The 22386-nt window shown below is 49.0% G+C and overlaps 1 protein-coding gene across 2 annotated transcripts in view; it reads left to right on the top strand.

Moving 5' to 3' along the window:
* Nucleotides 1–22386, top strand: part of MARCHF4 (membrane associated ring-CH-type finger 4) — a 115581-nt gene that overhangs the window by 70160 nt on the left and 23035 nt on the right. Inside the window, exons 2-3 of one of the 2 annotated variants that reach the window (XM_064514755.1) lie at nucleotides 11628–11783; nucleotides 20946–21138. In XM_064514755.1, coding sequence (XP_064370825.1) covers nucleotides 11628–11783; nucleotides 20946–21138 — 349 coding nt within the window. Of the gene's footprint in view, nucleotides 1–11627; nucleotides 11790–20945; nucleotides 21139–22386 lie in introns of both variants that reach the window. The other variant, XM_064514754.1, reaches the window with a different exon arrangement.

Here is a 22386-nt window from a genome sequence, read left to right as displayed (position 1 = left end):
TTGTTTGAAAAATTATTACAACAAGCCATAACTTAAGGGCACTTGATTTGTGCTGAAGAGCTGTTTGGCTCCATGGAGATGCATCAGATTTACCTCAGCATCCCAGGGAGCAGAATATGGCTCATTCTTGCATCTCACACAGAATAAATCTACATATTGTCTGAAATACTTTTATTTTTCAGTTGAGAAGGACCAGAGTGAAGCAACAGCAGATTTCTCTTCCAGAGCAGACTAGATCATTGTGCCTTACAAAATGGATACAGTCTAGAGTAAATCTCCAGCAGATGTTTAAAGCTTCAATATTTGGGGGTGAAAGTCCCGAAAGCTACAGACTAGGACACCTTTTATCCCCTTAGAAGCTGAGACAGCTCCACTCTGCATTCAGCACAGCTCTGGAGCTGAATGGGGTCTAACACCCAAGTGCTCAGGGGTATCCAGGTACCTTGATTTCACATGCACAGCACTCTGATTTCTATGCACTGAAGGCTCTTCATTTAATCATTGCTATTATCACACCTGATGAAGCACAGCAGGTGATATTTGAGATGCTTGGCTTTTGATTCCTTGCAATCGAGCAACATTTAGTAAGAATCACTTAAATCAGCTAATCAAAAACATGTTCAATGACATTAGGATGAAGTGGGCTCTAGAACACCTAAGCAAAGTTATTTTTCTTGTGCAAATCCTTCTTTAGAGAGGAAAGTAAATGGTTCCCATTTGATCTATATATTGTAATACACACTACAGATACTACATATCTACTCTCTCCTTCTTGGACTATCGATAAGTAGGTATAGTTCCTGAGATGCATTTGTTATTCAGTATTTCAGGCAAGGTTTGGGTTTCTTCTTGTGAAACAGATCTTTCTCCTCGTGTTTTGGCAGTGTGGTTGAGACCGGCCAAGAGCCTGCACGCAATAGCAGCCAGAGCAAGGCTGTGCAGCGGCGCAGCGGGACAACAGCTGGGCTCTGCAACACATGTGCGAGCAGCTGGGAAAGGCTCATGCCTGCCTCCACCATGCCAGGGAAATGGGACAGGGGACTAGTCGTGGGATGTGGACAAAGTAGGCACAGCTCTGGCAATGTTGCATGTAGTCAGCAGTATGTTCCTTTGCAGTGTTTGCCTAGTTACATTAGAAACGTTGGTCCATCAGTTGTCATTTCTATTGAGCAGCCACTTAGGTCCTTGAAAACATGTTTTCATTCCCCAGGAAGGGTGTTTTCTGACTTTAGGAAATTAATTTGTTTGGAGTTTGGCTACTCCAGGGAGCTGATCCTGGAAGAACAAGATGGTGGAGCTGTGAAGGGGCTAAGTAGAAAGCTTGGTTCAGGAGGCAGAGGAGGGGAAATTCACTTCCAACCTCCAGTAACCTTAGGCAATCTGCTCCCATCTGTGCGAAGGGGACCCCAACACCTCATCTTGCAGAGAGGCAGGACTGTCTCCCTGAGGGCCTAGTCACAGGCTCACGCAATACAGTGGGGGTGACGCTCACCTAAACACTTGATCATCCCCGTTTCCTTCCAGCACTGCGGAAGGCACCTCCTCTCCAGCCGCAGCTTCTTCCAGGGCAGGGAGCAGCCCCATGCCACTGCCGCCTGAACACACTGGCTATGCCTGCCTTGGCACGGAGCCAGCAGGTCCCTCACTGCTCCCCTGCCAGGAGGGGACCTCTTGCTTCAAACTTTGCATCTGACTCCCATCCCCATCAAGGCCTTTTCTGGGCTTTTATTTTTTCACTGGACTTATTTTAATCACCCAGCTATTGTAATTGTCTGTGTAATTTGCTCTGAGGTTAACTGATGGGTCAGCACTCCTGCTCAGAGGAATCTCCTTGCCTATCAGTTGGCAAGAGCCGCAGGCAGAAATGGATCTCAGCTATCTTTAGCTCAGTTGAATGGATCCCTAGGGACAGTCCTCCTTCTCATTCAGCTGGCAATGGCTGTTCCGGATGAGTACCAGCTCGTAGCAACCCAGGGCATAAGAGCAGCTTTCCATGCAGTGCCCCTTTCATAGCTGAATGAGATTTACATCTTAGAGCTCTCTGTCCTTCACCTTTCACTGGCCTGAAACCAGGGTGTTAAAATTCTTTGTAGCCTGTTGCACAAAAAATACCTGTGATTCTCTGCTTCTTGAAAAATGTTTTCTGCTCCTTTAAAGTACTTCTCCTTAAGGGAAATTGATGTTAACCCATGAGACATCTGGTCCTACCTGCACCAGCTCCCTTTGGCCTTCACCATGGTGGCAGGGATGTGCTCTGGACTGGTGGATTTTGCTTGCCAGTGGGCAAATGGATTGGCAAGTTAATGCCATTTGAATATTGAAATAGCTCTAGCCTAGATCAAGCTTTTTCTTTCTTTTTTTTTTTTTTTTTTGAGGGAAGTGATAGGAGCACGTCCAAATATTTCACATTAAACTCCACAACGTTTCTTCTTTGCTTTTCTGTTTCCGAGGCATCGCACAAACATGCCCCAGCTCCCTGACAGCTCACATTAAGCTCCAAGGAGTTGCATTCAATCACCTTCCCCTGAAAATCAGTGAAGGAGCCAGGGCAGAGCCATGCAGCAAAGCCACTGCTCCAGACTGCTCCGACGATGAGTCACTGCAGCGCGGAGGCTCATGTCTGATGGAGGCAGAACCACTGCTCCCTAATGCGCTGGGCTTTCCATGCCGAGGACTTCTTAGGCCTCTTCACCCTTGTTTCTTTTCTTCCTGAGCTCTTGTTCCTCATCTTCGTTTGTCTCTCTCCCACCCACCTGCCCTGCAGAGCTCCTTTAAGCTTTAGCAATTAAAAGAAAAAAGGCCATCTTTTTTTCTGTTCTCTAAAAGGGCCAAGTGCTGATCTGTATGCAGAGGAGACTGGTCCCTGCTCCTGTGCAGCTGAGTCCTTTGCACTGCGCCTACCTCGTGGGAAAGGCAGAGCGAGGCGGCAGCCATCAGGCTTTTTTAATGCGTTACCCATCACTGTCAGTAAGTGGAGAGGACCCTGCGGGTGCACGGGGCAGCCCTGCAGGAGTTGCCCTTGAGCATCTCATTCAGAGGTGGCGTAGGAGGAGCAGGGTGATTTGTTTGAACGGGGCGGCAAACACTATGGCAGGGCTCAGGGTGCCCCGGGGCTTTCCCGGATGCAAACTGGTTGGACGCCTCTCCCCCAAATCACTGCAGTGGCCTTGGGCATGGCGGCACTGGGGTTTTGCTGGCTCTGTGTCTACGACAAAGCGGAGCCTCCAGAGTCGTACACTGTCATCCAACTTGACATCTTTTGGCTTATTACATGGGCAAAATTTGCTGGTGCCCTGGAAATCCCAGAGTTGGGAACTACAAGGCTCAGAAAATGGAAGAGCTCCCTTCCTCCTCCCCCACCCCACCAATCCCGCCCCCATATTCTGAGCTGCCCCCCCCCCCCCAGCTTTGTCCATCTGTCTGTCTGTCCCAGCTGTGGTGACAGGCTACTTCGCTAGGCTGACAGGCAGCAAAATGCTGGAGAAGGGAAGGGAAGGGCCAGAGATCACTCAAAATTCCTCTTGGCCATTGTGAAGTTGAGGGCTGTGAGCAGCAGCTGCTCAGCCGGAAAGTCAGGTCGCTCGTGATACTGGTGGGATGAGTTTTCCTGAGAAAGGAGACTGCAGAGCCAGCCCCATCCTGCCCTCCTGGCAGGAAAATCTGCAGCCATTCATATTTTACAATGACAGGGACACATCTGGGAGAAACCTTAGCCATAACCCCCCTCCATAGATGCCTGCAGTATCCTAGGTGGTAGGGTGTGTTTCTCATCTCTCTGGGCATCGGATAATACATCAGGGCAGCAAAAGTGCTGAATTTTAGACATTAGTGAGATATTGGGTGGGTAAGGGGTGTCAAGTACTGTTTTAAAGGCCCTAAGCCCTAGCTGGTAAAGCAAAATTGATCTAAGCATGCCCCATTGCTGAGAAAGCCCTAACGTTGCTGTGAGCCAGTGATTTCTCAAGACGGTTCATCACAGGGATAACGTCACAGCCTGCTTCCAGGCTCTTAAATGTCACCGAGCCACGTCACCTGGCAGGGGGGAGCTGAGACATCTCTGCGCCCTGACGCACCTTTGCCTTGCTGTGCTCACCAGCTGCAAACATGAGTTTCATCAGAGAAGCAAAATAAATAAATAAATAAAAATAAAATCTGGCAGCCTCAGAGCTCTGACATCAACAGGGAAAGAGCCCTGCTCTTTGCAGGTGTTGCAGAAGGCAGTTTCTGTGGGTGGAAAGGCAATTTGTGCCGCTTTCAGAGGACCAGGAGCTTTTCTGCAAATGTGGTGGCTTTTCAGACAGGATTCATTCCTGAGCAAACATTCGGTCTTAGCCCAGGACCTTGTGAAACATATCCCTCCCTGGCGCAGCGCCCACATTTCCAGACAGCCCCGAAATAAGCCTGCCTATCCACGTCCTGAGAGGCTCTGGTGGTTTTGCTGGGGAGGTTAAAGCTTTATCCCTCCTTTTCTGCCCAGACCCAGGCTGCAGGCGAGGGATGCCCGGGTGTTGTTGCCAGGTCAGTCACAGCTCTGCCAGACACAAGTGCCGCACTTGCAGAGCTGCCGGAGCAGCTAACACCCCTCGAAAAATCACAGATAACCACAAAATGATGGGTTTGTGCCCCCTTGCACCCATTTCAAAGCCCCTCAACTGCCATACCGAGTTGGGGTTGTTCACTTGTAACTGTTGTGGGGAGCCCAAAAAGGGACCCACACCTCACTGTGCCGGAGCCCTCCTGAGGGACAGCCCTGCCCCAGAGAGCTCCCAGGCCAAGGTCCTGAGCCGGGAATTTTGACCAGGCAGCTGCAGGCTGGAAACTCCTCTCTGCTGGGGCTTGGTAAGTCCTTATCTCCTCACTAAAATGGATCGCCTCCCCTAACCCACCGCCCGTCCCCAGGAGGGTGATGATCGCCCTTCAAAGCAAGGCTTTGAGGGGTTACAGCCCCAGCCGTGGGGTTTGGGGCCATCCGGAGCACACTGATTCCCACGGCTGGTTTTACACCAGCAGACGACGCAAGCAGCCTGGAGAGAACAGCTATTTGCGCGCCTCGGTGTGTTTACGAAAGCCTATAAAACCCTCATTCGAACCCTCCTCACGAAGTCTCCCCTGAACGGTTTCTGCTGTCCTTACTCTTTGCTGCCGCCACTGAGCAACAGGAATAATTGTTCGGAGCTGGATCTTTCTCCTGTCCTGCACAGAGCTGCGTGTCCCTGTTGGGGCCGGGGCACTCGTCGCTCTCCGAGGCTGAGCACCGCCAGGGCACAGAGATACTGCGCAGCCCCGGCCCAGGGCAGCGCTGCCCCTGCCTGCCAGGCAAGCGCCCAGCTCGAGAGGGGAGCTGCAGGGTCGGCCTGTCCTGACCACAGAGGCGGCACCGTGGCCAAGGGGTCGCACTCGGGAGCAGGAGGGGAACTGCAAAGACACCAGATGAATTCTTTCTACGATCACATAATTTCCCAGGCTTTAGGGACCTGCCCGGCCAGGGGAGCCCTCCCCCGGCAAGGACGTCTCTCAGCCCCTCGTGGGTGCGTTGCAGGCTTGGTGAGGAGCAGCACCTGGGACTGTCACAAGGCTGTGGCTGCCTGAACCAACTCCTTGCCCTCATCCCCTCTCTCAGACGTAATCATCTCCTCCTGCCACCTGGCTGAAACGTAGCTCCTTTCTTGACCCAGCTGCTGGCACTTTGGGTGGTTTGGGGGTTTTTTCCTCCTCCCTTCAGGGTATTCTGGCTTCTTTGCTCCATCGCAAAAGCAGGCTGGCAATCAAGTCCAGCTGTCCCTGTAAGAGCTGGGACAAGTGTGCCTGTCGTAACCCCTCTCTCTGCACTGCGATCCTCAGCCACCTGGGAGCAGGGCCTCGCTCCTCCCTGCCGTCCTGCCTGGCGTGGCCCAGGCTCCCCGCAGCCCTGCCGCTCGCCAGGCTGCCATCGTGCTAGGGCCCCGCAGGAGGTTACGCAGGTCCCAGGAGGGCTCCCACCAGGAGCAGCGGGATAAGTGTCCCCCTGTGCTGTCCTGGTGCCGTGGGAAACGTGAGCCCTCTTCTTGCTGGGTCCACGTTCAATCTCCTACAAAGCTGGAGTCTGATATGATGTACATACATACATATATATATACTTTAAATGGCTCAGAGAGAAGGCACAATGGAAATACATGACTTCAGGTTTTCAGAGGTACTTATTATGTGTCTCCTGTTGTCTCTCGCTGGCTGGCACACTGTTCACACACAGAAGGGTACTCACTGGAAGCATGTGAGATGCTTATAGTAAAGTGTGTGCTTAGGTTTAAAAGGATGGAGGGGCAGCTCCTGTAAGCATGTGTAAAGACAGAGTGATCATTAGTACATATTTATTGAAGTTTACCAGCTATGTAACAATGGGTTTCTCTTTGCCATCAGAGTTAATTCCTCTGTAATTATGTTCTTAATATAGAAATCATTTGGCATTTATTTGCCATAATAAAATTTCCCATTGAATTTAAATGCAATGTGAAGTTAAGTGTATTTAGGAGACTCAGTTGAAGACCTGAAATTAAATATTCCCAGTTTCCTTCTTCCAAACAAGACAAACTCAGATTAATGCTAGCAGTCAGAGCCATGTGTGCAGCTACTCTGTGATTAGTTGAAGCTGCATGTACATATCCAGAGAGAGGCTGTAGCCCTCATGGTATGGGCAACTCTTTTAGCTTCTTCTCACTGCCCCGGTCTGTCCCGTGGCACTGATCCTGCTGCTGATGATAACGACTGATGCTACTTTCTGCGCCTGAGCAAGGAAAATGCAGAGTTGAGAAAAATCTGCAAGTGCTAAGATCACCACCAGCCATCACAGTTTGCTATACAGTTTGTGCTGGTTTTCAAAATGCTCGCTTTAATAGTTGCAGTAGTAGGACGTTGGCTCTTTCCAGCTGAGCTGGTGTAAGGAGGGCTCACAGAAGCAGGTACAGGAGACCAGAGAGCTCTGCAGTGGGTGCAGCTGAAGCTGGGAGAGTCTGGAAGAGCATGGGCTGAGCAGGTGGCACTGCCGTCTCCAGGCCTGGTGTGCTCAAAAGGAGACCAGGTAGGCTTGCACCTGCACATCCAAAAGCTGGGAGGTTTGGGTTGTGCCCAGGACTGCTTGTTTTTCAGCTGTCTCTGTCAGACCAAGTATGAGGGAGGGCTGGAGGTTAAACCAGGTTAGGCAGTCCTCCATCTGAAAGGGACAGAAAAGGGAAAAATCTGTTATTGTTCATTTGCAGCTAAAAGAACAGGCCTGGGAGACACTTCCCATAACTGCCTGCTGGTGGGTGAGCAGTTTCAGCTTTGCTAGCAATGTGTGGATGGAGTCCCAGCACCACAGATGAGCCTGTTAAATAGCAAATAAAACGGCCGGGTAAAACACCAACATCAGTATGCTGATCCTGATGTAGCTATTTTCTCCCTGGATATACCAAGCATCAGAAGCTCACAGCAATAATTTTTTCCATCCTTCCTCAGAACCCCTCCCAGAAGGCTTAAAATAGCAGGGCCCAGATAATCATTACCCACTTTGACATATTGCAATGGACACAGATTGGGATTTCATAAAGAGAGGACAGAGCTGGAACAAACCCAGACTCCCAGTTCATCTCCAGCAATATCATCCCTGTTTCTCTGAAGCTATCCGAAAAGGCTGCTTTCTGAGGCAACTGCTTTTCCAGTTAATTTCAGGCAGCTGGCAGAATTAGGCCCATGCTCTGTCTCCTGGCAAAGCCGTAGAAACCCCTATATCAGTTCTGCCCCAGCCAGTTCATTGAGGCAGTGGAGGGGAATCCCAGGAGATCCCACACAAGGGCCAGGCAGGAGGCATGGCTGGGCTAAACATTAGTAGGGACAATATTCCCGCAGTGGTGGGGCCCACATGGCCTTTCAGAGCTCAGCATCCAAACCACAAAGCAGCATTTTATCCATATGTTGGCAGGATAATAGCTGAATCTGGGGCCCTGATTCCCTTTCTGTTAACATTGGTTTTACCACCCTTGACACCAACCCTGATTTAGACCTGGATAACAAAACATGAGGGAGGTGCCTCTGAGTCCAAAGCCCCCTTGGTTGTTTAAGAGGGAACAAGATGGTATAGAGCAAGCTGAGGATCTACTGGAAGCTGCAGCTGGGGAGCATTTCTCCACTAGTTGCTGGCAAAGCAGAAATGCTGCTTAGGCTGATCTGAATGACAGGATGTAATTGAACAAAGGAAAACTGCAAAAATAAGTGTTGGGAATTATTCCTTGCCTTCAAAGGGCCTTTGGAGAATAGTTCCAAAGGGAATTGGTGGGAACGCTGCCGCTTGAAGCACTGGAGGATATGTTGTGCAGAACCATCTTCTACAAACCAACAGAAACGGACACTGGGGGTGTAATTTCCATCTCTAATTGCTGTGATCTGTGTCTCATTTTAGTCTTGCTTTTGTGTGTGTGGTTTTTAGCAGAGGTCTCTCTAAAGTGAACCCTTCATGCGTTAATCACAGCTGACAGACTGTTCCTGAGCTCACTGTACAGTCAGTGATGAGATTTTCTCCTTTGCTGTACTAAGAATTTATTCCTTTAATATGCCTTTGGTGTTTGTTTTTCTTGTAGTACATAAGTGCATGTGTACATGTGTGCATTTGGCACTTTTTTATGAATGCCTGCTGTGTACAGAATTGGGCTTCACAGTATGCAAAAATAGCTGTGCACCACATGCAAAGCTGTAATACTTCACACAGCTGGAGAAAATGGTGATAAATCAGGTTTTTGCTGGATTTGCAAAATAGCAAGAAATTGGGAGTTTCCAATCTCCACAATTCAGTCCTGAGTTCTTGTGGGACACAGCAGGACTGTCTATGCTACAGGATCCTGATTAGGAAAGGGGGACCAGGTCCCCACGGCAGTATGGGAAGCTTATGGACATCTTCTGCCTCTGCAGAAAAGAGCTCAGATTTTGTTGATTCATTTATTACAGAGCCAAAGAACCCACGGTGAGTCTCTCCCTGCCCCTCCGCACAATGCAGGCTACAACTACAGCTTTTATCCACTACCTCTGCCTGGAGGTTATTGCTGTTTGTTTTCTCCATTCTGCCCCATTCTTGATCCTGCATCACCAGTGCTTTAGCTGCTCTTTAAAACCCAGGTCATTCACTTTTAAGCCCTGCAGGAGACACTGGTGTGTGGTGAGGTGGAAAGGCAGGGATGCTGCAGAGCTGGGGATGCTGTTGGTACTGGGATCAAACTTGCGTGCTGAGGAGTGAAGCTCATGAGAAAACAAGGCCGGCAAAGCAAGGAGGATTGAGAAAAGGAGGCGAGGCCAGAGCCATGAAGCAGCAATGCTTGTACCAGGCTGGCCATGATATCTTACACAGGGGAGCTGCTGGTGATGCCTGGAAAAATGACATGTGGATTGGCCTCCCAGCTGGACTTCATTTGCCCTACTTCCCCCAAGAGCTCAGAGCAGAGGGGGCATGCAGCAGGCACAGATTTAGCTGGTGAGGGAGAGGGAATGCTGTGCTAAAGCCTGATCCCTCTCTGTTTGCCTCCTGGCTGGCAGCTCGTGCTCACACAGGTTTCTTACGGCACTTGTGCTTTTCCACTGCGACCCCAGCAAGGGGCACAAACACACACGGCAGAATTCCAGCTCCTCCAGCTACACCTTGCACAGACAGTTTGAGTGTCAAACATCAATGCTCCTCCCTCCCACACACCTTCCTTCTATCTAATTTTTTCCCATTTTCCTTCTCCAGATAGACTTGTCTTGTCCTGTCGCACCTTTCCAGAGGAAAAAAAGTCCACAGATCCTAAAACCCTACTTGCTCCACTCCCCTCCATTTGCATCCCCTCCGGTGTGTAATGAAAATCAGTGACAGGTAGAATGGAGTCTGGCTTTGTAATGTAAACAGTTATTTACAGTTTTGCTGAAATTTTATGAAAAATTACATTTTCAGGTCACCTAGCTGAAGCAAATGAAATGATTAACTTTTTTGCATTAGATTTCATACAAAAAGGTATCACTCTTGCCCGATGTGGCTCTCTGTTCACTGGGCCTTCAGACCTAACACGTATCCCTGAAATCTAAGGCAGTTTTCCCCTGGGTTTAGCAATAGCTGAATCTGTTCTTCTAATCCAAGGCAACCCAGGGTGGACATGTTTTGCTGTGTCCTGCAGCCTCAGTCACCAGGCTCTGTTTTCCTGGTGCACCATCAGCAGTAACAGTGGGGAGAAGGGGTTGATCTAGGGGTATAAGAGGAAACATCCTCTTCCCAGCACTTTTCAATGACGCCACTTTATGATGCCAGCCTTTCCCATCCTGTAGACACTCCCATTCTACCTTTAAAGCTTTTAAAACTCTGGATTCAGCTAAATACCCAGTTGGGGTCCATATTATGGCTTTTAAAAATTAAGAGGTGCGGAGTAAAATGTAATGGCTCTATTCTTCCCTAAATAAGTGATGGCAAATGGTCATCCTAAGTGATGGTCATTTCACTGTAGAATGAGCTCCTGAGCTGACGTGTACAGAAGTGAATTTAGTCCTGTGATGAACAGGATGATAGAACCTGGATCAGAATAATGTAGGGTTTCCTGGATACTCTGTTTAAAGCTATACAAGAAACAAGGGAGTGATCCAGGAGGGTGGGTACTTTGGCTGCTACTCATAAATGTGTGCATGTGTCACGGGCTGGGACATAGATTGTTTTTCATCTTGCTTGCTTCTGGGGGGAGGTAGCCCAACCCATAATATATCCATGCATAGGACTCATTTTTGAAATGGGCTGTCTGGAGGGAAGTGGATAGTTGAGGACCTTTTCCCTGCTGGGTTATGTGTACACAAAGACCTGGATCTAAAGCACACGCTTGATACCCATGTTCAGGTTCACTCCTCTTGGTCCAGGAGCATTCGGAAAGAGAGACCTGCGTCTAGCACTGCAAACATTTACCACCTGGCAATTCCTGGGAGGTACCGCATGGCACTGGGCTCGGTCCAGCCCCAGGAGAGGAACAGCACCACCATGGTTGGCCTGACTCAGTTGCACAGAAAGACAAAAGGTCACAGTGTCTATGCTCCTTCTCGGTGCCTGGTTCAGTTCAAGGAAGCTGCCCTGGGCTGAGTAGGACACCAGTCTCCAGCAGAGGCTGTCTAGCACCTTTCCCCACCAGGAACCTTTTTTTATAAAAAAATATTTTTCATAAAAAAAAATTGTATAAAAGGTTGCAGAGAGCTAGAAGGCTGAGCAGTGAAACAGCGGTGTCTGGTTTCTGACAGAGCTGTGTCTGCTTGTTGCAGTCTAGGGTGGATTCTCCGGGTCTAATAAGAGCTGTATTCTTCTAGATTTTTCTTCAGTAGTAATACTGGGTGTTTCTCATCTACCCACCCATCTCTACCTGAAAAATTGTAGGATCTCAGTCTTTGAGACCTCTACCTCTCTGTCAAACTCTATTCAGACTGGCCAGGAATTTTTACAGGAAAAACTGATGGACACAGCACGATTGCCTAAGCCAGGTAAAAAGAAACATAGAGCAAATGAGCAGATGATGGGAGCACTTAGGCCAGCATCAGCTTCTGCATGTGGTTGCCCAGCCGTGCCGTGCCATGCTCGGGTGCTGTGGGAGGAGGGGAGCCCTGCTGATGCTGTCTCTCTGTTTCAGGGGGAGTTGTTGAGCCCATGTCGATGCGATGGATCAGTGAAATGCACGCACCAGCCATGTCTGATCAAATGGATTAGTGAGAGAGGCTGCTGGAGCTGTGAGCTGTGTTACTACAAGTATCACGTCATTGCCATAAGCACAAAGAACCCTCTGCAGGTAAAGGTACTAGAGACGTTTCAAAGTCTATTTATTCTTGTTTCTATCTTTTTTTCTGGGAGTGACTGGATTTTACCTGCGTGGTTTTTCCTTCCCTGTGCAGAGTGATCTTTTTGTCTGAGCCCTATAGAAAGGGTTGTCAGGGGCTGGTCCAGAGAGGCTCCATGTTCTGCTTGGGAGTAAGCAGGGGAATACCTTGGGATCTGCTCGTCCTCTCCTTTGACAATTTCTGCATTCATTTTCTTCCTGCATAAAAAGCTGTGTAACTATGGCAGTATTGTAACACCTCACAGCCTTTCAGATGCGTTCATCCACTGGAGACTGCAGATGTGTCTCCCCAGGGGCAGATGGGAGACAAGGATTCAAAGGAATTAAGGGATTTCCTGCAGGACACGCAAAAAGTCTATGGCAAAACAGCTTCTTGAAAACCCACTTGTCTACAGTTGTATCATTACCCCGATCTCCTCCTCCTGGGACTCTTCTGTGTTGGCATGAGGGATGGAGGAGAGGGATAAAGGGCTATTCCAGCTTCTCTTCTGATCCTGCAAACCTCTCTGCTTTACTGCTCACCCACAAGCAAATACATCCTGGCATGGCAGTAAGGGTATTGGAGCTGATGCTCTGGTCTCTTTAAGCCTGATTCTCAGTGATCATTTGCAGGTGTGCACACAACAGGTAAAGCACATCTTTATTTAAGTGGCTGTAAAAGGCATCAGAAGACCTTCTCTTCTGAGTTCAAAAGCACTGGGATTTATTAAGCCCCACACAGGCTAGCATTTGAAAGTCAAGATTCAGAATGGGGAGAACTGTGTGACTGTTAAAAATTGGATAATTTATCCTTAATAGCTATTGATTTATTGCTGGGACAACACCTGAAGCTGGGCTAATTGCTGTATGCGTTTGCTGAGCACCATTAGTGCCTCAGAGGTAAGGAAGTCCATTAGATTCATGCACTACTGCTTAATTAGCATCATCTGGACTGGAGAGATATTACAGCAGCGTGTGATGGCTTAGACCATGTCTGTAAGGATGTTGTTCTGTCCAGCACCTGACTGAGAGGCTCTGGCTCTCTGCTGGTCTCGCTGCTCTCTGACAGGAGGCAAAGACCTTGCCAGGGAGCTGCAACCCCATTTTATCAGGGCGAAGAGGGTAGTGTAAAGCCTTGCTCTCTCCTCCAAACTGCTGCCTCTGTTTGTCTTTTTTCGATCCTAAGGTCACTAAACACAATCAGGAAACAGGGACAGCTCTTTAGGAATCCATACTTAAATGAACTAGCAAAATTAGTGGGAAGTCATGGGGAAGTTGTGTGGGGGGAAAGAAAAAAGACTCCCTGCTCTAAAGCTTCTAATTCAATTTTCCATGTGCTGTGGACTAAAGAGATCAGCAGTCTCATCCCAAGCCCCAGACCACGGTGTTTTAATTTCTTGGCTCTAGTAACGCAGACCAGATTGAAAAACAGGAGGGGAGATTTGGACAAGGCAGCATTTGTTTATTTCTGGAAAGCTGGTCCATGAGTGCCCTAATGCTTCATGTGTCTCAGATCGGGGTGTGATGCCGAGCAGTGTTAAAGGCTCGTGGGTGTAGATTTGTGACTGTGAATGTAACCAGCAGTGACTATGCTATATGACCTCCAAATGCCCTACACGTTTATACAGCTCAGGGCAATGGGTCAGTGACTTCCAGCCTGCTCCTCATTTGGACAAAATTTCCTAGAGCTGTTCATAGACAAGCCCTCCCTCCCATGTGCACATTTCAAATGCTTGCACAAATGGTTGTTCTTTTTAGGCTCCTCTCTTAAAAAGTGGCCTAATCTATTCACCTTTGCCACAAACATAAAAATGAACTGGCAGAAGTGACTGAGTTACAGAGCTTAGCTCTGAGAGATTTCCAGAGGACCATGCAAACCTTGAGCTCTGAGGGTTTCATGTTTCTGGCTTTGGCTTTGCAGGAGATTTGGCAAAGAGCAATTGGAGTGAAAAGCTACTCGGTCTGGAATAAATGCAGCGTGTGTAGAGTTATAGCCACATTCCCAAGTGCCTGTGTAGTGTGAGCACAAAGCCACTTTTGGGAAGCAGATGCTACACAAGCACTAGCATGAGAAACCCTCCAGGCAGTTGCTAATGTGCAAGGCCTGGACTTTCCAAGAGGACTAAGGGGGTAAGGCCTCGGGTAACCCAGCACCGAGCATGCCACCAGGGTTTCCCTCATTCCTCTGTGGTTCCCTCCATCCTCCAACACCTGGAAAGGGACAGTGGACTACAGTACTCTGGCACTGTGTGCCATAACAAAGTATTGCTGTTGTAACAGTGTGTAGCTGGAAAAGGCGCCCGTTTTGCTCATTCCTCACCCCACGTATGGATAACAGGCTGCACCTAGACATACAAGCATGTCTCTAAGTAAAGCAATAATCCCTGGCCTTTCTTCTCTGGGTCTGCTGGAATTTGTGCCCAGTTTTATTCTTATTAGAAAGCTCTGAATTTCTCAGTCACAGGTTATGGAGGGCAAATGCTCTAGGAAACTAGTTACCTGTTTATTCCAGACCAACCATAATGCAGGCAAGGACCACACAAACTCAACCCCCCCCCCCCCCCCCAATCTCCCTCTCTCCCCATCAAGTGAAACTGATCTGGGTGATGCTCTGAGCCTGGCTGGATTTTAACAAGCAACACGGCCTACATATCCCCTGCCACTGTTCCTCTGTCCTTGCCTGTGGCGGCCCACTGGAAAGCCAACCACAGGCAGCCGGCACGCCTGGGCTCCCTGGAGCAAGTCTAGTTGATCTGACGGGATGCTGTACTTCAGCACACCCGATGCCCACATGTTCCCCAGGATTTGCGTGTTTCTCTGTCCATTTTGACATGTGCTGCACAATTTTTGGAGTGTTTAGGAGCATGGCATGAGCCAGATGTGTGTGCAGACTCATGGCATGGGCAGAGAAGCTACAGCTGGGGGAACACAGTCCATATATAATTAACACAGATTCCTTCCAGCCTCCAGGCTGTTACGATGTCTCATACCAGTGAGAGGCCTCTGGCCTGGGATTCTGACAGAACAGAATGAATCTCTATAAATTAACTCCCAGCCCTGGACTGCTGGGATTTAATAGCAAAGGTCTTAAAGCAACAACACTGCAGACCTGCCGAGACAGGGGGATTAGGGTTGTCAGAGAGCATCGAAAGCATCCTGCCAAGCAGCATTCAGTCACCAAACGAACAAAAATATTCCACAGGCTGTGACAAACCAGAGGGTACAGAGTCTTATTCCTTACATCTGTGTTCCTGCTGCATAGTCTGTCAGTCCCAGAGAAAAGAGTAGTGGGCAGGTGGAAATCCTTTTCTTCATTGCAATATTTGTGCAAAAACTATGACTTTAAAAAGTTTTTAAACCCTGAAGACACAAGGTTTTGGAAGCATCTGATAACACTGCAGGCACTTTGGTGCTGATATGTGGTGGGGGAGTTATCCACCATGACAGGACGCTGCATTGGATCTCCTCTATCCTCCTCCTTAGTAACCACTGCTGAGCCACATTCACTTTTTCTAAGAGCTGAATCAGATCATCTGATTTTAGGAAAAAAAAAGATCAGTTTGTACCAGCCTTTCCAGACCTACAACCTTCTAAAGTCTGGGGAATTTCTGCTCTGGTTACATTTGATGTCTCTGACTCTGTCTCATGGGTTGTTTCAGCTCCAAAGATCTTCCGTTATCCAGTCCTGGGGTTGGGATCTGTTATCAGTTCTCCCCTAGCTCTAGTGTGACTGTGGTGGTGGTCCATTAAGAGCTGATGAATGTTTGTTTGTTGTGGCCTCTTCATCAGGACTCCCACATCCAACAGAAATGCAGGTGAGGCACCAGAGCGCTTGAACTTCAGCCTGAGGTCCCGAGCAAAAAGGCCAGAGACAAGTTCACTGGGGCCTCCTAGTTGTCACAGCTTGCTGGATCTCTTGTCCTGAGCATGAGCCTTGGTTCGTTCCTGCTGACCTCATCCCTTCAGCTCCAGCCTGCAAGCAATGTGAGCAGTCATAGCAACAGAGACATCACGGGATGGGCCTTGTAACAGGGGCTTTCTAGGACACAGATGCCATAGCCTGAGTTTTATTAGATGCTGTGGCACATGGGGAAGAGGGGGTTTCATCACTGCGCGTTTCATTACATAGCCCTGGTGTTTTGGGAATGGACCTTCCTTCCTCCCTGCTGCCTTCACAGTATCTGAATAAGCCACATGATCTGTAAATATACAGCAAGGGAGCTATTGTAGCTGTAGGATAAATTTGCTTGGTGAATTTGCAGAAAGAAAAGCCATCCTACAAAAGGTGATTGGAGAGGATTCTCAGGGCCTCAGGACAGGAGCAGGGGGAGAGCCAGACCTAAGCAGTGCTGGGAATGGTCCACTTCATCCTTCTAGGAAAAAACGCTGCCTACTTGTGATCGTGGGCCTGAAAATGAAATTGCTGACTAGCACAGCTTAGGATGTTAATGATACATACTAAGGGGACGTGTCAGATACAGCAATAAAAATAAACTGAACTGCCTGAGGCAGGGATGGGGGAGCTCTCAGAGAAGTGTAGGAAGGCTTTTCTAGCAAGCAAGTTGCTGCAGAAAGACATAGAGTTCTTCTGCAGTCAAATATGTGCATTGGATCTGCTCATGTTGGTGCTTGTGAATATCTGGAAACTGCAGGTTCCAGACAAAGGGAAATACAGACCAGGCCCTAAATATTATAATGATATTTTTAATTAGTGTTATATTTCCAACAGGGGTTTTCAGTCACAAGTCTCTGAGCAGAAGCACTGAAGCAAACAGGGAAACAGCCTTGTCCCAAGTTTAAAATGTTAATTACAAAATAGTGCAAAAGACCAAGTATGGCATGACCAGCAGGCACAGGTCCCAGCTTGACCCCTGGCTGAGATCATTGCAGATGTCATACCTCGGCTCCTAGCAAACCTGTTCTGAAGCATTTGAGTCACAGAGCTTTGCAATTTGGGGAAACTGGGGAAAAATGGGGTAAAACAGTCCAACAGAGGTTGGTGATTTGCTCATTCACATTTGGGTGTTGTGCCAAAGCAGTCAGCCAGGGGACATGGTAGCAGAGAAGAGCCAGCCAGCTCCTGAGTGAAAGAGGACATTTTTTCAGAGTGATCTGGAGGGAAGGTATCCTTTTTCCAGTGTGGGTGGCAAGCCGTTGCTGAGAGCTGCTTCAGCATGCTCTGAAGCCATTGCAAGCACAGAGTTCACAAAGCTGCTCCTGTTATCCCATAGGAGCCTTTAAAGCTTTTTGGTAGCACCAGCTCCTTAGTTCTGCTCTGTTCAGCAGTGGCAGATCATCTGTAGAGCTTTCTACCCGTCTAGAAGCTATTCTCTTGATTGACAACGTGGGTGAGCTGCCACTTGTTAAAGGTGAACTTCTAATGCAACTCAGCAGTTACTTGGGACTTGGCAGTCATTATAAGCTGAGGATAGAAGGGCTCATTTTGAGGTCTCTTTCCTGCAAGGTGGGACTACTTGACACTGTGACCTTGTTAGAACATGAATGTTTGAGTTGGAGATTTGAAGGGAAAGGGTTGTGTCTATAACCAGGTGTTCAAGCAAAGATCTTTGGGGGGTTTCAAAAGTGCCAGTAAAAGAATGCTGCAGTGTTGCTAAGACCTTTCTTTTTGCAGCTGTAGCAGTGACCTGAGGACAATAGGGTCACCCACCAAATCCCTGGTCTGCTGGCCTTAAAGATCATAGAGATGGATTAGGAGAATGGGTGATTTTCTAAGGGTTGTTCTGAAATCTGAAAGGCACAGTACTGTGATAAAGATCAGCCCCTGAGACTGCACGTGCAGGGATGCACCAGGCCCACCTCCTGCAGCTAAAATTCATCATCACATTCCACCTCTGAATAACTCTTGGACACTTCTCTGTGCTTTCACTGTGGTAACATGCTTTACCCTTGGTATGGCCCCTGATTTTTCTCTCTGTACATACCTCTTACCCTAGGATGTATAACAAAATGGAATTAAAAGACGAAAAAAACCCTCCAATTCTTGATGGTTATTGGTGGCTCAGGCTAGGTATGATGCTAAATTGCAGTTCTAAGGGTTGCGAAAGAAGAAATACAACTTTTTTTTTCTGGAAAACATTAAATTCTTTTGCAAGCAGTTATTTTCCCCAGCATTCAGCTCTGACCCATTTACCTCCTTGCCAGAGGGTAATCACACCCCAGTGCCACCTCCTGAACAGAGTCAGGACTGCTGCTGTGTGTGTCACAGTCACTTAGTGCCAGATGCTGGGGGAGAGTCTCCTACTACCCAGCATGGCTGAAGGACTCCAGATTCGTTCATTATCACCACAGTGAACTACCGGCAGCTGCTACCAGCAGAGCAGTGTCAAGCAGCAGTCCTGCCTGTGTTTCAGCCTCCCTGTTCCCAGCCGAAGGGAGCCAGGTTTGAAGTCTGCACTCAGGAATGTGACTTCTGTACACCCTGAGCCATGTCCTCTTTGATAGTATAACAATTTCAGTAGTATACCTAACTCCCTGTCTCGGGAAAAGCAGTGACACTAGTTGTACATGGCTGTTAATTGTAGAAATCTGCTGCTGCTTCTTCTTTTTCTCTCTTTAATTACAACCTTGGAAGGACCTGTTGCTGCCACAGGCCTTGCAGTTTGCCAGACAGACGGTGAGTGGCCAGTCCATTACCTCCTCTCGAGAGAGAAATGATGCAGAATGATTTGGCTGGCACAGGCGCACCTGGGTCAGCATGAGTGACTAGCAGTAAAACCTTCGCACACAGCACTAGGTACTGAAACGCATTCCTGCTTCTTCAACATTTGCCAGAGCTAGTGGAAGGGGAGACAACGTCTAGAGAAAGCTTCAAAGGTGAAAGTACTAACCCACCCGCATACCCAAAACCCACACACACCTGTAATCCTGGAGCTCTGAGCTGCTGATACCAGTAGCTGATTTGCCCTGCGTTTGCTTACAGTCTTGTGAGGACGAAGCTGAAGAGCACTGATGGGAGGACCGCGTAGCTGCTGGTCCCATCCTCAGAATCCTAATATGAGAGAAATGGATGCTAGGAGGCCCATTGCCCGCTCTTAGCCCTGGAGTGGCCTTTGCTCTGTCTCATGACAGGAGAGGAGTTGCATAGCTGTGCATCTCTCCTGGACTCCAGCATCTGGCCTTGATTCTCCTGTCAGAAATGGCACCACCAAGCTCCCAGCCCTCAAAAGAGGGCTGTTCACTACCTCATGTTCTTTATGGCATGAAGGGGCCACTGATGTGGTTGCCTTTGGTGGAGGTATGGAGCAGGCTGGGTCTTTGGGCAGAGTGGGAATGGGCTGTTTAAGAGATTATTGTGTATCCTCAGTGCTCTGCATTTGTATTTGGCTGGGCCAGCCATTGCAGTGGATGGCGGGAAGGAGATTGCAGTTAGCTGAGCCCAGGCCTGGCTCACAGGATACAGTCTCTGTCTTTGCACAGGATCTTTATGGCTATATTGTGGCCAACTAAGAGATAAGCTGGTACCACCCACCTCACCAATACTGCACATCCCTGACAACTGATTTGAAGGCTGCCTGCCCTTGCAGGATGTAAGCCAAGGACCAAGGCTGGCAGAGGCCACCTCTGAGCCAGGCCAAGCAATCTCCCTCCAGATGCAACTGCACACCTCAGCATCAGACTGAAGCTCTCATCTGTTCACCTCCAAAGGCAGCCCTTTGCAGGGGGCTGCATCCAGTTTATGGTTCTGGTCTTTGGACTTGTAGCAATGTCATGGTGCCTGCCCCAGCATGTCTCCTGTTACCTTTTCGCCCTTCGAGCGGGACTCAAAGTCATGCCCACAGCCAAAAAACACTGGTAGCTCCTGGCTGGCCTGGACTCTCCTGAGGCACCAACCATTAAAGAGGAACCCAGCAACTGAACTCCCTTCTTGCTCTCTGAAATGATGGCACAAGGCTTGACAGGTGACCCTGCTGTCTCAGGGTGTGTTTGACAGATGGGCAGGGTGCTCAGGGCTCTCCAGAGTTACCACTTCATAGGGACACTGAATGAGGGCTGAATCTAGGCTAAAGCTTTTCAGCTCCTTTGAATCCTCTATACCTGCAAGAGGCTGAATTCCACCTTTATTTATCCTTCTGCCAGTCCCACTGAGATTTCAAGGGCATGTGTCTCACAGCTAAAGGTGGCCTATATACCTCAATGCCAGAAGAGACTACCTCTCCCCAGCCTGTTTAAGCATCCGATTTCTGATTTGCAGGAGCAGCCATGGACCATGTCCCCAAGTCCTGTCAGAGAAAACAATTTCAGTTCTTGGTTTTTACAGGGCCATTCTCTCAGCAGTGTAAATACAAGTAGGGAGGGCTTACTCTGGATGACAGAGAGGAGTTCAGGCTCAGGATATTTATACTATAGGTTATACAGAGCTATTTGACATAATGAATGGATTTGGGGGAGTTATTTCTGTTTTTTTTTTCTTCTTCTAAGGAAGAAGCATTGCTGTTTACCTTGGAACACAGCCTGAATGTGTCATCGCCTTAAAGGCAAGGAGTCCTGACCACAGCAACTCGTGTTGTTTGTAACACGTTTTATGGGGTGCGCATTGCCTCAGCAAGATCCTACCTAGTGTTGTGATCCTGTCAGATTTCACAAAGTGGCACAGAAACCAGCTTATGGCTTACACAGGAGGCCTCTAAAGGACAGCTCAGCTCTCTAGGGCCCTTCCACTCACAGCAATAGGATGCTGTGGCTCCAGGATGCTGCTTGGCCTCCATTTCAGGTAGCAACTGAATGTCCTGGCTTGTGATGGCCATCACAGACCCACTGCTGTGGGGATGCTATTTTTGGTATTTGCCCCCAGTCCGTGCTGCCTGACTCAGCTTTCTGTGCCTTTTTTGGGGAGATGCAGGATTCATCCCCATTTTGTCTTCTGAAATGCTGTCAGGAAATGTGGGGCCATGCTCTCAGGAAACAACTGCCATGCTCCATCCCAGAGGTGTCTGCATTTCAGCACTGGCTGAAAGGATCTACGCGTAGGGCGCACATATCAAGTCACAGGTGCTCACTGGGATCTCTAAACTACCACAATGTAAAACAGTGCTGTCCACCATGTAACTCATCTCTTTTTTTTTCCCTCCTCCCTCCCACTTGTCCTTTCTCCTCTCCCCCTGCCTCCCCTTGCAGTGGCAGGCCATCTCTCTGACAGTCATTGAGAAGGTTCAGATAGCAGCGGCCATCTTGGGTTCCCTCTTCCTCATCGCCAGTATCTCGTGGCTCATCTGGTCGACCTTCAGTCCTTCGGCCAAATGGCAGCGCCAGGACCTGCTCTTCCAGATCTGCTATGGAATGTATGGCTTCATGGACATTGTCTGTATAGGTGGGTGAACGCATCTCATGGCACAGCGGATGTCGCTCGCCCGCTCACGCCCAGAAAGGAGCGGGAGATGGCATGCGGACAGCCGGCCTGTACAGCTCTGCTCAGATTGAACCCCCTGCTTTTCTCCCTCTTTGCTTTCATGGCACCTTTTTTACAGTGCTCTCTGCCCACCTCTGCAGCCCCAGGGTATCTCCTTGGCCAGGCTGGCAGAGGGACCTGCAGCAACTGCACAAACACACTGAGAGTCAAACTAGGGAAATGGATCTCTCTCCAAAGTGAGAAGAGGGCAGAGAGGACAGGGGGGCTGGGAAGTGTGAGGCCATTGATTAACACTGGGAAAGACACTCCCTTCCCTTCTCTTCTGAAACAGGTAGCTTAAGGAGTGCCCCACATTTAGGTACAACAGGGCCTCGTTTGCACCCAGCAGCCAGCACTAAGTTGTCCACATGCAACTGCTCGGCTCCCCAGCCCAGTGTCTCTGCCTGGCATGGGTAGCTGCCCCTCCTGGAGCTGCAAGTCCCAACCAGCCTGAGTCATTGCCCAGCCCAGGATCCTTGTCAGAAGGACAGAAACCTCTGCACTGAGCAGCTCTGAGCCTGCCAGCTGTGCAGGGAGGTGTGGGAGGAGGTGTGAGTGAGGGTGAGGTCTCTGCCCACAGACAGCCTGGGTGCAGCAGTGTCTCCCCAAGACCTCAAGCTGTAACCCCAGTGCAGGCTTGCCAGAAGGGGGTATATAGCTGGTGATCCCTGATGGCAGAGACACTTACCAAGCCAGGCCATTGAAAGAGCGGCATTTACCAAAATAGTCCAGTAAACATCAGCCATCTCCAAATGTGCTCCTGAGCATTGTCCACCCAAGCACAGGCTACCAGGTAACATTGATTCAAGTAACCCTGCCAGGAAGCAAAGAGGGTCCCAGAGAGTTCCTCGTGACAGGTTTCTTCCATCATTGGTGTAAATGCAGAAGGTATAAATCCCAGAAACTCAGTGGGACAAGCCATTTCTCTTGACTTCGTAGATTTGGATTTGTGCGTTTAAGCACTCCTGAAGAAAAGAGCACAGCTCCCAGTTTGACCTCCGGGAAAAGCAGTACAGACTGTATCACAAAGCAGTAGTTGGTGAAAGGAGGGTACAGAACTGAAGAAGTAAAACAAACCCAGCGCCAAAGAGAGAGATCTGAACAACACACCTCACAGTGTCTGGGTTCAAATGGCTCTTGGTTGCAGCATCTATCTAGGATAGGACTTGG

Source organism: Dromaius novaehollandiae, chromosome 7 (genome assembly GCF_036370855.1).
Source record: "Dromaius novaehollandiae isolate bDroNov1 chromosome 7, bDroNov1.hap1, whole genome shotgun sequence".
NCBI lineage: Eukaryota > Metazoa > Chordata > Aves > Casuariiformes > Dromaiidae > Dromaius > Dromaius novaehollandiae.
The sequence above is the reverse complement of the archived record's forward strand: the minus strand, read 5'-3'. Positions and strand labels throughout refer to the sequence as shown.